The sequence below is a fragment of the Lactuca virosa genome, chromosome 9 (genome assembly GCF_052849685.1).
Source record: "Lactuca virosa cultivar CGN04683 chromosome 9, Lactuca_virosa_CGN04683_v6, whole genome shotgun sequence".
In the NCBI taxonomy this organism is placed as follows: Eukaryota; Viridiplantae; Streptophyta; class Magnoliopsida; order Asterales; family Asteraceae; genus Lactuca; species Lactuca virosa.
In genome coordinates this window covers 63,324,905-63,342,040 of record NC_136434.1, presented here as the reverse complement: position 1 = coordinate 63,342,040, position 17,136 = coordinate 63,324,905, and the positions used below count along the sequence as shown (strand labels likewise).

Below are 17,136 nucleotides of genomic sequence, written 5' to 3'. Positions count from 1 at the left end.
TCAAAGTCTCCAACCTTCAGATCTGAATCAACATGATGATTAGCTGGATAAAGTTTACAAATTTATCCATGATAATGTCTCAAACTTTCAAGATCTAAACTTTAACACACCAAAATGACCTAAAGTACCAAGATAACTTGTACGACTAAAAGGGAAAGAAAAAGATCATAACTTTCCTAGTCCATAAGGTCCAAGAATCATTCTAAACTGATCAAAAGATGTTGTAGTCCACTCAACTCCAAGATCACTCATAAAATGGACAAAAAGTGCCAAAATCCATAACTAAAGAGATCTAAAGAACTAAAGAACAAGATTGGAACTTTATACCCAAAATAATATAGAAATATAGTGCCTTTGATGGATCCAAACTTGAAACATCCTTCCTTGAAACCAAAGAACCTTCTTGATCTTTAAGCTTTATCAAAATATCATAAAAAGCATCCAAAAGAGGATAGATGAGAGGGGATAAGCTCAAATCTTGAAGATGGAGGCTAGGGTTTCTCCCAAGAGGTTCTAGATCTGATGCAGGCTAAGAAAATACCCTAAAACAAGAATCCTTACCTTTAAACATAAAAAAATTATGAGCTTGGGTTGCTCATTTGTCACCTCATGACAGCCTGCTTGTCATAATGTGACGGCTCTCACGTCGTGACAACATTCCTGTCATCCCGTGATGATGAGTTTTCACCCAATTTCTCTCCAACTTCAAACAATCATAACTTGTTCGTTTCAAATATGTTTTCAGCGATCTTTATAGGCACGGAAATGTATTGATGATCCCCACAACCCTAACTAATTACTTTTTACTTAAAACATATCGAAATAAAATCAGTAATTCATGCAAGAAGTCCAAAGCATTACTTTTCTTATTTTACCCTTGGCTCCAAAACACAAATCAAAGGTTTGTCACTTAACCAACATTATCAACATCCGATAGGGTCTAAACTCTATTTCCTTGAAGCCCAAGGCCTTCACATGAACAATTTACAGTCCACAATCTCGAAATAAGAAACATCTTGAAACTGGATGTTATAAAGCACATGTCAAAATAAGTTAGACAATCTAATGTCTAATGAGAATACTTGAGGTTAAATCATTTAGAGTAATGACCGTGGGAATCATCATAATTGAGACCAACCTTCAAAATCAATTAAAAAGATTAAAAGTTTCAGCATATAACCATTATCAAATAAAGGGCACATTATTCCTAAAGTCAAAGTACAAAAGAGTATAACAACCTATAATACTACATCAAAGGGTAACCCAAGATTCATTGTCAAAGGGTTTATTAACCCATAATCTAAGATCAAAGTTTCAACATAATCAAATAAGTTAACAAAGAAAACATTAGCTAACAGTGGTTAACTAACAAGATTAAATAACTTTTAAAGCTTCAATATAATCAAAAAGAATAATTCACTTAACAAATAGTTTCAGTAGTGCAATATACATTTATCCCAATCCTATATCAATATTAACAGTACAATCTCATTTTTATGGTTATTTGGGACTCATGTATGAATGACTATATTCCAAACATACAACTTGGGGAATTATATAAGAGGGCCGTAATCCAAACATATATAATAAGTGACACTCATGGACTCCTAATCTAAATAAGTGCATATAACAATGAAAAAAAATCAAATCATCAACTTTTAAAATAATAAACAAAAATATTTCCAAAACATATTTTCATGCAATGCATAAACAATACATATAGTTGACAATTAGCACATAAGGAAAGTTATATAAATAAATCAAATCAACAAAAATTACAAAGTATATATATGGACATACACTCCCATTAAAGTCACCTTGGAGAATGATTAAATCATGGTTTGGAAAATGTAATGGCCATAAATTCTTATTGAGGTGGTTCATTAACATATGGAGGTCATTTACGAATTGAGACATGGAGTGCATGATTGATGTCATTATTGAAGCCTTGAATCCATAAGGTATTAAAAACTTTATTTACTGAGTCATGAAGAATTAGGACCTATTTTAAGGTTAATAAAATGTGATATAATTTATTTTAATCATAACTAGTCATTGGTAAAATTTAGGTTAATTTGTAAGCAAACAGGAGCAAAGTAGGTTCCTAGAATGTGAGTTTGATAGTCTAATGTATTAGTATGCATATGGGATGCCAGAAGAAGACTGCATTATGTCCTGGCTAGTTTCTTGAATCACCAAATAGCACCTAGGACACCACATTATTATATTTTTCAAATTTCTCTTACATGGATATAATATGAAGGTGTAAAGGGTACTATAATTGTAAGGTGTAAAGTGAACTAATTTAAGGGGTATTTAGTCATTTTTAACCAAATGATTATGTAAATATGTGGTAATTAGTCACATATCTTATAATAGTGTTTTATAGCTTACCAATCGTTTGAGGTGACTTTATCGGGAGTACATATCCATACATTATTTTGTGTTTCGAATTATTTTGTTGATATGTGTATATGATATACTCTATTTGTAATGTGTTATACAAAACTTTAATATGTGCATAACATGAAACTTGTTTTAGATTTTTTACTCTTCAGGAAACCTTATTGATTTGAAAACTATTTGGTATCCTACTCATTTAGGATAAAAGACCTTGTGTGTCATTCGTTATAACCATGTGATATTTTGATCAATTTGAAAGTGTTTGTTTAGAATGCATCTTTCATACATCATACATAGGCTATACTCTAGCCATCAATGTGAGTTTTGACTAACTTGAAAGGATATAGAAAGTGTATGTTTATAATGCATCTTTCATACATGAAACCTAGTTTAGCCATCAATGTGAACTCTGACTAACTTAAATGATATTAAAAGTGTATGTTTAGAATGTGTCTTTCATACATGAGCCATAATTCATCGACCCTTGCAAGCTTCGACTCTTGAGATCAACTTGGAAAATAAGATGGATGTATATTTAGTTATTAATATTTTTGGTTAGACTAACTTATTTGTTTGATTGTATTGTTGCATATTTGGCTAACCATTGTTAGCATCATTTGAATCAGAACTTGATTTTGAATATATGGATTTTAAACCCTTGCTTTGAATTATGGGTCAATAAAGAACGCTTTAGAATATTTCTTTACCATTATTTATTGTAAGACTCTTCTACAAGTTGTTTTCTTTAGTATGACTTTCTGGGACATCCATAAGGTACAATTCAGATGAATAATTCGTTACCTACTCTCTAAGAATTTTTGGTGTTCTAGGAAATGATGCGAATGATTTGGGAATTACCGATTTCTCGTCCTTGTGACTATATTGTGATTTATCATATCCGATTCTAGTTATATAAATCTCATTGTTTTTGTGATATCATTTACAATTTTATTCTCAAATGATACAATAATTGTCAATCCATTGACCTTATATATATATATATATATATATATATATATATATATAATTATAAATATGATGATAAGAAATTAGATAGAGGTTTAGTAAAGTCATATTACATAAATTATGCTAGAAAAACTAAATTTTCCCATTTGTGAAAATTGAGACTTGAGCCAATAGATCAAATAGGACTTCAAATGTCATAAGAGGGATGGAGAAGGGTTAATTACGAAAATTGGAGAGTTTCTAGTTATTTCCATGTCAAATGGTGGTCAAAAGAAGCAAGTTAAGTGTAGAAGGACCATTTTTTCATATTTTTGAATGTTTTAGCTTCTAATGGGAGACTAGTCTTTCCTCATACATTTTAAAATATTCTCAGCCTTATAGAGCTGAAGGATAACTATTTTTCATCCTCCTTTATGATTGAAACTCCAAGTTCAATCAGAGAAGATCGAGTCATATTCTCATTATCTCCTCGCTTCATAAGGTAGAATTATTCTCTTATATATTCATTCCATAATAAACGGTTTGTGAAATCCTTGTATTCCAAAATTAATGAATCAGTCTTAGGTGTCTTGATATTTTATGTCATTTCTCATTTCTATATCATTACTTAAACCATAACTATGTTCATAGTTATAAGATCTAGGTTTTGGTGAAGTTTTGGTGCTTTCTAACCCTATGCCTCCTTGAATCCGATTTTTTTATTTTGTATATTGAGTTGTTTCTAATATTTGATTTATGATATAGATCATCAAGATGTTGATATTCAACTAATGAATGGTCAGATCTCACTTTAGAGGGTGGAGTTAGGTAAATTGTAACCCTAACCCTCTGAGTGAGTTGTACATTGGCTATCACAATCGATGTTTTAAAAACTGGCTTTTTAGTTGAATCGGTTTGGTGCTCGGTTCTCGGTTCGAGTTGGTTTCTTTAGTTTTTATGTATCTTTTATTTTATATATATATATATATATATATATATATATATATATATATAATAAATCAAGAATTTGACATCCACAAACATAAATCCTTATCATAATGAACTATATTATAAAGTCATAGACATAACAATTAAGAAGTATCGATATTCAAGTTTCGAAGATCTTTGGACGGTGTTTGGTGTACATCGAAGTCATGTCTGTTATTGGTGTGCATCGTCAGCATCCAAGTTGTGTATCCTCTGGATAACTTGATCATCCGAGTTGTTCAATTTGCTTTAGAGATGGGTTATTTTTAACGGACTGAGTGAAATCTAACTATCTTGGTCTAATAAAGTGGTTCTAACAATTTGTTAGTGGGTCTATCATAATGGTTCACATGGTTTTTTAGGAAACCGTCCGATTCGATCTATTCTAGAAATTGGCATAAAATCATTGTTGTTGAACCGCTTTTGTATTTGGTTCTCAATCTGACCGGCATGTTTGAACTGATTTTTAAAACATTGTTTATGATTATTTTAGTCAGTGTTTTAGAAACCGGGTTTTTTAGTTGAAGCAGTCTTGTGACTATTACCCAGATTGACCGCCGGTTCAACCCGGTTTCCTTAATTTTTATGTATTTTTTATTTTTCAACATATATATATATATATATATATATATATATATATATAATGAATATGACATCCAAAAACATATATTCTTATCATAGTGAACTATATTATAAAGTCATTGACATAACTATTAAGAAGTATCAGTATTCAAGTTTTAAAGATCGTCGAACTGGTGTCTGTTATGCATCGAAGTCATGTTCGGTAGTGGCGTGCATCACCAGCCTCCGAGTTGTGTACACTCCAGATAACCTCATCGATTGAGTTGTTCAATTTTCTTTGGAGATGCATATTCTTAATGGGATGACTGAAATCCAACTATCTAAGTCCAATAAACTGATTCAAATGGTTTTTTTTTTACCAATTGAACCTGGTTTTTGAAAAAACCTTCTGGTTCGATACGGTCTACATATTGACAGAAAGTTGTCGTTGTTGAACTGCTTTTGTTTTTTGTTTCCGGTTTGAACCGAGTTTTAAGACGCCGATCTTAACTTGTACACTTGTTCTAGCTTCATTATTAGATCCAGTTCAAGGTATCAATGTAAATGGTTATGGGAACTAGTTTATATGATGACTCTTTGTTGTGATTCCATTGTTTCAATGAAGTTTTTGATGGGAACTAGTGATTCCAATGGTATCTCACCAATAGAATGGAATAAAGAGGTTTTTAATCTAGTTAAACTTTATAAATCATTGATCAAAATTGGAAATGGGTTATTTAAACCAAACCTATAACTATTTTGAGGATTTACAAAAGTCTACATTAATTACAACACTCATAGAGGATTTGAACATCACAACTTCATTATTGTTGTTTGGAATCACATTGAAAAGTTGGAATCATAATCTTGAATTGGAATAGGAACCTTGAATAATGATTATGTCATGGTTTGGTAAATCTTAGCAATCATAAAGTGTTATTAATGTGGTTCATTAACACCTTGAGGTCATTTATGACTTGAGACGTTGAGTGCATGATTTATGTATTCATGGAAGCCTTGAATCCACTAGGTATTATGAAGTTTGTGTATTAAGTCATGAACTGTAGGATCATTGAGATTCTATAGGAATGAAATCATAATGAAAAGACGTAATTGAATGAACACCTCAAAGTAAATAAAAGATTTTCAAGTATAATGACGTAATTAACAACCTCTCAAAAGATACCCTCTACCACTAACTAACTAACCTTATATAGTGAGTACAAGGAAGTCGGTTAGACAATGACCAATGAGGCCAGGACACGTAAACTAACATAATTGTCAAAACAAACTAACACAAACTACGAAGCCTAAGTACAAAAAAATACGAACACAAATAAAGTTGTTCACATATACAAGTGAAGACTAAACATATAACTACAAAATCCCTTTCACATCAGAACTCAAACACAACATAAAAAATATGTGAATCCCAACAATCTCCCCCTTTGTGTTGAGTGGCAAAAGTAGTCTTCATCTTGCCTCTTCAAACACTTCTAGTATCAATCCGAGAAGAATGATACAAACTATCATCCACCATCTAAGCATATATGAGACGCACTTGATATCATATTTAGTGTTCGCCTTACATATCTCATCTTTAGTCAATATTCCAGTCAGTGTTGAAGATCTATAATATGTTTTTCTTAGAGATACACCATGCAATTCTTCACATTACGATTTTCATTCACTTTGTATACGATACCCCATGACACCTTTTGAATAAACTCGTCTCTCTTTTCTTCAAGATTTTCTGGTTGTTTATTGGGTTTAACACTTATATTTCTGTTCAAAATCTTAACCACTTCAACATCCATCTTGAACAACTTCATGACATACTATCTTAGCATATGCTTTAAGTGTTGCAGTTGAGTTAGGAACTTTGATTCATGCTTCTTCAATAGACCAAACAACATAATCCAATCATAGGGATTCATATTCGAAAGCTCAGCAAATTTGAATGAAGAAATTCATTATTTGATCCCCTCAAGACTATGAATTTGTAATTGGTATACCCTTCCACTTTAACTTCTTTGATCTTCTTAACAACACCAATCTTATTCAGACCCCAAAACTTCTTATTGTGGCTTTGAATAAGTGACATAAAACTTGAAAAGCTTTTTATTCACAATACTATTTGATAAATTAACTCCGAAAATGTTCTGAAAGCTTCTAAAAAGAAAAGCTCTTCCAGTCATTGTAAGATCTAACTGGAAATCACTTGTATTGTCTATCACAAATGAAGATCTCGATTCTAGCCAATACTTTCCAACATTATTAATGGTCTCACTTAGAATTCTGTTAGCAGTCCATTCTGGCCATACAACTTTTAAAGTAGTTTCACTCACTTCTTTTTCTCTTTTTATCTACATCTTGTTTTATCCAACTCAATCTGAAACTATTTCATTCTTTCTAACACTTCATCCTTCTTCAGTTGGGCTTTCTTATCAACTTCCTTATCATTCCGATCAATCTCAGATTGTTAAATGATCTTCATAAAACTTGTTCCCTCATTAAGTCCCATATTAAATTTTGGAATTTCAGGAATAATGTCATCCAATCTCTTTTTTAGTGAACTGTCAGTAATTGTAACCTTTGGAGCATCATGCTTCTTAACCATTGTAGGAACAACATAAGGATTATTTATGTTTCCTTGAGTAACATTCTCTTGAGCAACACCCTCTCTCCCTTGTTGTGAAGTAGTCCCGCTACTCATAACACCTACACTGGCACGTAGTTGCGACAAGGATTGGTTGGAGCTTCACATCTAGAATCTAAGACATGTAGTCAACATAAGGAGAATCTTTTTCTTCCATAATGCGAACTAGTCTCTGATTAATCTTGAAATTCCTTCATTTAACAAGAAACAACTCTTCATCATTCTTCTCAAACTCTTTCTTCATCTGTCTCAATTACAACTTAAGAGATTTGATATTCTTCTTCTTTTCTACAATTATATCTTCCATCTTCGCTTCAGAATTATAATGCTCAACGAGAGTGTTGATAGCTCTTGTGACAGTCTGATAATGACCAAAATTCTCAGTAATAATTGAAGCTTTTACAATTTGAACCTCTGAAAGAACATTATACACATTTTTTTTAAAGCTGCAGTGGCCTTAGAAAGAGCTTCATTAGCTTTTGCAGTAGTGTTACTAATTGGTTTCTCATGATCATCAAATAAATGCTTGCTCTCTAAAGGGATTGACTTCATTGTAGATTCATGCACAATCATCATGTTTTGAAATTTCATTGTAGAAAAAGAATCTGGTTTGTAAACAAGTGCTTTTAGCTTCTGATTCATCAACTGATATTCCTTTTTCATAATTGGATGACTAGCAGTAACTTCATCTAAATCACTCTCATCATCTAAGAGAGATGAACTAATATTGGTTCAACAAATGGTTGAAAAGAACCAGTGACCTCAATGCCCTCATCATCATTGACAACAAAATAATCATCACCTCCTGACATCATATCATCATTCTGAACTAAAGGAGTTTGATCAGTTTTAGAAGCCGGAATATCAATATATTGTGGTGGAATTATGAAACTTATGTTCAATTTGGTTTAAGCCTGAGACGTCATGGGTTTCAAAGATTTGTTAAGAAGGATCATAGTACATATGCTATTAGAAATAGTGATTAATCAGACATCTCTAAACTTCGAATATGAGTAAAGAAAGGTAGCGCGACGATTTCTACTAATACAACCTATTGGGAAGAAATTATTTGAATAAAGAAATTTCATTAAGGCTTCACAAAAAGAGAATCTATGAGGCTTAGGAAAACATGTTGCAACATGCTTCTAGGGGCATTGGATGTTCATGGCATTGGCGAAATATAAAATGTTTCCTGTCAATTCCTTAGTTGCATACTTGAACAACATATGTTCACCGTCAATTCATTGTTTCACACTAGAACAAATTAATGTTCACCATTAATTCCTTTTTTTAAAAAAAACTTTTTGGGTTTTCAAAAATTTTAAAGATAAACAAAAATATTTTTGGATTTTTCAAAATTTTTAGAAATACAAAATCTTTTTTTTTTTGGATTTTTCAAAATTTTAAGAAAAAAATATTTTTGGATTTTTGAAAAAATTTTAAGAAACAAAAATAAAACTACGATGGGCTTCAATGGCTCGCAGGTCATCGCATATGAACAGTAACACAAATAACTAAAAATGAGAAAACAAACAAGCTACGACGGGTTACAACTGCTCGCAACCTATTGTGGATGAACACTAACTATAGGAAATGAGAAACCGTGAATGCACAAAGATAAGAACAAGTACCTGTTGCGATGACCTGCGACTGCTCGCATCCCGTCTCATATGAACAATAACTTTTTGCAGTTTCACTTTGAGTTTGAGTTAGGAACAAATTCTGCTTCCTTCATTCCCAAAACTTAAATAATTCGATTAAAAAGTTGCTTTTGGTAAAGCTTTTGTGAATATGAATGCTAATTGATCCGCTGATTGAACAAAGTGAACTTCTACATTCCTGTCTTCAAAATGATCCTTAATAAAATGATATCTCAATGCGATGTTTTTTTCTTTGAATGTTGTATTGGATTATTGCATATGCGAATTGTACTTTCTAAATCACAGTACAATGGTATCTTCTTCATGCTTAGACCACAATCTCTCAGTTGGCTTTGAATCCAAATTATTTGCGATGTGCAAGAAGCAACAACAATATATTCAACTTCCACATTAGACAATGAAACACATGTTTGTTTCTTTGATTGCCAACCAATAAGATTTCCACCTAAAAATTAACATCCACCTGGTGTGCTTTTTCTATCAAGTCTACTATTGGAAAGTGTGTCCAAGGTCATTAACTATTGGTGATATTTCTAATAATAGCAGGGTCATTTTGGGTTGCCCTCAAGACTCAAATTAAGTAGAATAAATAAAGGAGGAATTAGTTTATTAATTATTATGGTTTAATAATTAATTAGAAACTAATTGGAAAACAATTTGGTAATTAATTAACAATTTAACTAATAGAAGGTTTGAATATCAATTAACCAATAGTCGGTTAATCAGGAATATTCCAGAACCCTAGGAAAAAGGGTGGTGGACGAAAATTCCCCTTGGATAAGAGAAATTTCGTTCTTAGGGTTATCCCATCCCACATGGGCTTGAGGATAAAACCCTAGGAGGTATCCAAGGCTATAAATAGGGCCTTAGGGATTCATTCCTCCTTGCTCATTCTTGGCTTGATTTTTTGCCACTTCTTTCTCCCTCCTTGTGGAAGAACTCTCCTTAAAGTTCATCCCCTCCTAGTTATTTTTTATTATACTCTTTTAAGTTCATTGGGTGTGAACCAAGAGAGGGAATATGGTTTGGGTCCTTATCATCCAAACAAGGTGGCACACACGAGGAGTCGAGCGCGGAGATCTTTGGCTGCAAAAGAGGTATGGGATTCTTCCTTTGTATTTTTCGGTTTTCTGAGGGTAGATGTAATAGTACGAAACCATAGATCCATAGGTTGCATGTACACTTAGGTATATCGTTGTTTTGATTTTTCCGCTACCTAGTTTAGAGTGTATTTGATGCTTAGAAAACCTAACAGTGGTATCAGAGCCTTTGTTTCATGATTACATTCGCCCCAGATCCATGTTTTCTAAAAATGCTTGTTTGAAATTGAATGGCGGAAGGAAGATTGAAAAATTCTTAATTGATACAACTTGCAATCGCAACTCACGACGTGAGAGCATGATGCTCACGACGTGAGCTAGGCAGATTAGGGTTTCCATAATTTTTTCATTTTTCAAATTTGGATAAATACCAAATTTAAAATGTTTTAAATCTGGAAAATTGATAAATATTATTTAAATATGATTATTTGAATTTGAATATTTATTTATTATCTAAATAGTGAATTTAAATATTTAATATTATTTATAATAAAGATTTATAAATTTAGATATTAACCCCTCATGTTTTATTAATTGTTGTATTGAATCTTTGCAATTAATTAGTATTAATAATAGACAACTAAAGTTAAAGAGTTTTAAATTTACCTTATATGTAAGATCTATATCTATTGTATGCATAAGAGAATTACAATATGTGCCCTCGCATATTTTAAATATTGACATTTTCAGTTTTACCATTACTAGGCTCGCCCATTATGATGTAGGGGTTTAAGGAGGTGTCTATGATTCCTTATAAAACAAAATACCATTTTATTTAATTAAAAGTGAATCTTATGTTATCCATAAAAATTGTACATTATCTTTATAACTTGTTGATGAAGCTCACGTGGTTAACCGGCACGGCAATTTGAGAGTATAAGTAGAGAATGATATAGAACTTGCAAATCTCAAGCGTAACATGAGCCTGGGACCATGCAATTTTGTATGGGTGATTCACCATCTATTCAATGATCCACGACATCCCCATCATTGAATTTGAGATGAACATAATCCAAGATTAACATTCCATTGATAGTCCATGAATCTCAAAGACCTAGTAATTTCGTAGTGATCGAAATTGACAAAGAGTTTTGTCCACCTAAATTACTTTGTGATATGTTTACGGCATCCCTTTACATGTCATGAAGCCAAATATGGATCCTAGCCTTAATTTAATAATTTGATGTAGGGTGATTATTTATTTAAGGAATTTATATATCAAACTAATTGGAATCATATCTTTTGTAGATGTCGATCCTAGTCAACAACAACCACAAAAACAATCCTCATCTTCCTCCTCCTCTTCCAACTCAAAACTCAAGCTTCTCTCTGATGTCAGTTCTAAACAGGGAAAGGCTAAATGAGGATGGATCCAACTATCTTGATTGGATCATTACCTTGAGTTTCATGTTGAGATATGAGAACAAAGAGTATGTTCTCGATGATGATGTTCCCGAACTTGGAGAGAATGCTATCCCAGATGAAGTTATTGCGTACAACAAGCATTATGATGAATCGACCAAAGTGGCTTGCCTTATGTTACCGACCATGGCTTCTGGTCTCCAGAAGAACTTTGAAAATTGGGGAGCTTATGACATAAACCAGCAGCTCAGGGACATGTTCCAAGAGCAGTCTAGGCAAGAACGATTCGAGATCGTTAAGTCCCTCATGGCATGTAAACAACAAGAGGGAGATTTTGTATGTGCGTATGTCCAAACGATGAAGTCGTACATAGACAGACTTGGAAATCTAGGTGTCGAGCTTCCTAAAGAGTTGACCATTGACATGGTATTGAACTCGCTTAGTAGTTTATATTCGTAGTTTATAATGAACTTCAATATGAACAACCTCGATAAGACCTCGATGGAGTTGCATGGCATGCTCAAAACAACTGAGGCCAACATGAAGAAACCCAACAACTCCAACCCTACTGCTCCAGTCTTGGCCATTGATTGTGGTTCTTTTAAAAGGAAAATGGTTTCCCATCCCAAAGGAAAGGGGAAGGGTAAGGTCGGACAGTCTAACCAAGGCCCTAAGAGAAAGGTCCAAGCTGAGATAACTCCTTCTGTTGATTGAAGTGAGGCCGTTTGTTTTTATTTCCAGTCAAAGGGACACTGGAAGTGTAGTTGCCCTAAATACCTGGAGGACCTTATGAAGGGAAAAGTCAAGGTGGCTGGAACCTCAGGTGTGTTTATGATAGAACTCCATAGCATATCTACTTCTAACTCTTGGATTCTTGATACAAGATGTGGTACTCACATTTTCTCTGACATGCAGGGACTATGACAAAGTAGGAAATTGAGGCATGGTGAACTCAACCTGATCATGGGAAACAGTCACAAGCCAGTTGTTACAAGGATTGGGAACTATGAGCTCATGCTTGGTGTTGGTGTTTATCTTAGTTTATTAAATTGTTGCTTTTTTCTTGACATGGCATGAAACATTATTTCGTTTCATGCACTTTATAAGGATGGTTGTCGATTTTCATTTGATAATGATAATGGTGACATTTTGGTTTATAAGAATGGTTGTTTTATTTTCAAAGCTAGTCCTTGTAAAGGTGTTCATGAAAGTGTTGTTTGCGTAGGTGAAGTTGATAAACTATTACTGAATGTTGGTTCTTCTAATAGTGAATTAGATACATCATGTTGTGGCATTGTCGAATTGGCCATATAAACAAGAAGCACATCGCCAAGCTCCAATCAGATGGGATCTCCACCTCCCCTTCGTAGAATCAAGTGACCTGTGTGGATAAACAAGAAGCACATTGCCTAAACCCAAAACGATATATCTCCACCTCCCCTTCACAGATCCAATAGATTTTGTCTTCCTCATGAGTTCTATGGTTTCCATATGAGCACAGAAGGAGATGTATTGATCAGTGATCATCCACTGGTTGATATGGATGAACCATCCAACTATGCGGAAGCGATAGCAAGCCCTGAGGCTGCCAAGTGGAAGGAAAGTATGGAGATCGAGACGTAGTCTGTGTATGATAACCAAGTTTGGAATTTGGTTGATCCCACACCTGGCACCAAAATTGTTGGGTGCAAACGGATCTTCAAGAAGAAGATCGACATGGATGGGAATGTGCACACGTTCAAGGCTATGTTGGTTGCGAAGGGTTATACTCAAACTCAAGGGATTGATTATGAGGAAACCTTTTCACCAGTAGCCAAGACCAAGTATCATAGGATATTACTTGCCATAGTAGCCTTTCATGATTATGAAATATGGTAAATGGATGTGAAAACAGCTTTCCTTAACGGAAAACTCACAGAGGAAGTGTATATGGCACAACCTGAGGGTTACATAGATCCGAAATATCCAAATAGAGTGTGTAAGCTTGAAAGGTCCATATATGGACTAAAATAAGTGTAACTCAACTGGAACCTTTGCTTTCACGAAAAGGTAAAAGAGTTTGGATTTTCAAGAAGTGAAGGTGAGTCCTACGTATATATCAAAGCTAGTAGGAGTATTGTAGTCTTGCTAGTGTTGTAAGGTGTTAAGACGTGGCTTGGGAGTTGTTTCGCTATGAAGGATCTAGGAGAGGCTGCATACATACTTGGTATAAGGATCTATATAGATATATCAAAACGTCTAATAGGACTAAGCCAGAGTACATACCTGGATAAGATCTTGAAGAGGTTCAAGATGCAAGATTCCAAGAAAGGTTTTCTACCTATGCAACATTGCATCAAATTGAGTAAAACTCAATGACCTAGTTCTAGTGATGAACAGGAAAGAATGAGTCGAGTCCCATATGCTTCTACTATAGGATCGATCATGTATGCCATGACATGTACTCATTGTGACGTCTCATTTGCTCTGAGCATGGTGAGTCGTTTTCAAGATAATCCCGGCGACAATCATTGGACAACAGTAAAGAACATTCTAAAATACCTAAGAAGAACAAAGGATATGTTCTTTGTATATGGGGGTAAAGATGAGTTGAGAGTTACACGTTATACAGATGCGAGTTTCCAAACTGATAGGGACAACTCATGTTCGCAGTCGGGATGGGTATTTTTGCTTAATGGAGGAGCGGTCACTTGGAAGAGTTCCAAGCAGTCGACAGTGGAAGACTCTACGTGCGATTCAGAGTATATAACGACTAGTGAAGCTGAAAAAGAAGCTACATGGTTGAATAATTTCATTGATGATCTTGGTGTCGTTCCGAGCATCAAAGATCCTTTGGAAATCTTCTGTGACAACGAGGGTGCAGTCGCATTGACTAAAGAACCCTAGGTCCATGGTAACCCAAGGCATATACTAAGGAAATTCCACTATGTAAGACATCGAGTTGAGGATGGACACATTGTCGTGAATAGGGTATTGTCAGAGGAGAATCCAACCGATCCATTAAGAAAGCCATTATCAAGGATCAAGCATGATAGTCATACTAGATTTATATGCAATAGATTTATTAATGATATGGTGTAATTATTTGGCTGTTTAGTTTGATAATCTTTGAACCGTTTAGCAGTATGAATCTGTAACTGAATTAATGTTTATTTTGTGGAGACTTAATAAAGTGCTAGTGATGCTATCATTTCTATTAATTTGTTACTGTGTTTCACTTTTTGCATGTTTAAAACCCACTTCCCGAGTAATAATTTACTCAAACCTCCACAATCGGTCATACTCTTCGAAGTAAGTAGTGATTCAAGACTGTCATGAGTATTGATGGATTGACCATACCGATTGGGTATAACATAGTGATTGTGCCAACACTCATGAGTACTTAATGGAGATTTAAGTATTGGAACAACCCGCACTTAGATATTACTTCTTGGATATAGTCACGAGTAATTCTAAGATGATAATATCTTCTGTTCTTCAAACCGAGATACATGTGGGGCTTTGCTCTATGATACCTTTATGTATTTGTGTACTCCAACGATATCCGTAACTAGTAGCTATAACGGGTATATCCACGTGTGACATGATGAAATAGACAAAAACTATTTTATATCGTTTTTATCCTTTGCTCAACGGGTTACAAAGGGGTAAAAGTTCTTAAACTATAATTGTAAAGTTTCGATAAAATGAACGTTTTGTATCTGAATATATATATATATATATATATATATATATATATATATATATATATATATATATATATATATATATATATATTTGTACGAATAATGTAATGATTATCAAAATGTTGTTTGTGAAATCACACGCGATTGATAGTAAAACCATTTCGTGTTTTTAACGCTTTTCGTAAAATAGTATAGTAACATATTCAAAGTGTTTGAGTTATAACGAAAATATTATTGTGTGTTACTTGTATTCCCCCCCCCCCTAAAAACATAGAAAAAGTCTTGAAAAATGTAGGGGTATGAACTCACCTTATGTGTAGTTACGGTTCGATAACGAGGTGATGATGATGATCTTTACGTTAGAATACTCGGAAATGATTGAAATCCTAATCGTTTTAACACATACAAATGTGTAAATAAAATGAACTAATCATAATAAGAATGTATAACACTATGATATTAAGAGGACTTACCAAAATGCTAAGGAATGAGTCTAAAAAATGAAGCTCGAGGGAAGTTTGATTCTTGAGTTTTGAGAGGAAATGAATGTTCGATACTAGAGAGAGAATTGGAAGTGTATGGTGTTTAACTGAGAAGTGTTTGGAGGAAGATTTGGACGTGAATTTATATGGGAAATAATAGGGTACGGTGAATTGACAGTGAAGTGATATTTACCTGGGTAAGAGCACTTATCACCTTGGGAAGCTGAATTTGACCAGTCAAGTGGCACCACTTGGCCACTTTATGGATGATTTCGGCCAAATGGAGGAGATTTCGACCAAGCTTGACCGAAATCTCACATTCCCATTTACTAGAAAGTGATTTCGGTCCTAATGGACCTCAAATAAGGGATTTCGGTCCAAAATGGTGGGGATTTCGGCCTTAGTGGGCTTTAGCCTTTTTTAATTTCGGTCCTATACATGTTCCAAGAGGGTGTTTTCGGTTCTAGGTGATCTCCATGAAGAGATTTCGGTCCTAGGTGGCCGAAAACTCAAAGGTAGTGGACCCCAGATTGAAAATACTCTAACAATGTGATTCCTTTATCTCATGTTGACCCCTTTGACTCCTTAAGTCTTGTTAGTTTGTATTTACTTATTTACTCATGGTTTTTCATCATGTAAACATGTCAATATAACTCCTATAAACATGGATTTCAATTTATATTAACATATATTACATGCCCTCAAGGCTAAGGGTGATTTAACGTGACAAGGTTACAATGTGTTTTTCACTTATACATAGTACGTCTTTTGACTTGGTTTGGCTCTAAGTTTGCCAGTTGTCACATTATCCCCCTGTTAGAGGGAATTTCATCCCGAAATTAAGAATCTGCATGGGACTTCAAGTATTGGGAAAAGATGTGGATACTTCTGTTTCATTTGGTCTTCCCGTTCCCATGTGAATTCAGGTCCTCATTTGGCGTTCCAGCGGACCTTCACTATTTGTATTCGACTTTGCTTAGTTCTCTTGATTTCCCTATCCATGATTTCTAACGGCTCTTCTATGAAGTTGAGGCTCTCATTTATCTTGATTTCATCGAGTGGGATAACAAGGGTCTCGTCGGATAAGCATTTCTTTAGATTAGAGACGTGGAAGGTGGGGTGTATGTTATTAAGTTCTTGTGGTAGTCGGAGTTTATAAGCTACCGGACCAATCCTTGCAAGGATCTCAAATGGTCCGATGTATCTTGGATTCAGCTTCCCTTGCTTTCCAAAGTGTATCATCCTTTTCCAGGGTGAGACCTTTAATAGACCGTGGTCACCCACTTGGAA

At 34.1% G+C, this 17,136-nt stretch overlaps 1 protein-coding gene and 1 pseudogene across 1 annotated transcript; both read left to right on the top strand.

Moving 5' to 3' along the window:
- Positions 1 to 11,564: 11,564 nt before the first annotated feature.
- Positions 11,565 to 12,137, top strand: LOC145139302 (uncharacterized). The gene has a single exon (XM_079073174.1). It carries the CDS (start codon positions 11,565 to 11,567, stop codon positions 12,135 to 12,137), a length of 573 nt encoding a protein of 190 aa, XP_078929300.1.
- Positions 12,138 to 14,102: 1,965 nt separating this feature from the next.
- LOC145139301 (secreted RxLR effector protein 161 pseudogene) lies at positions 14,103 to 14,564 on the top strand (annotated as a pseudogene).
- The last annotated feature ends 2,572 nt before the right edge of the window (positions 14,565 to 17,136 follow it).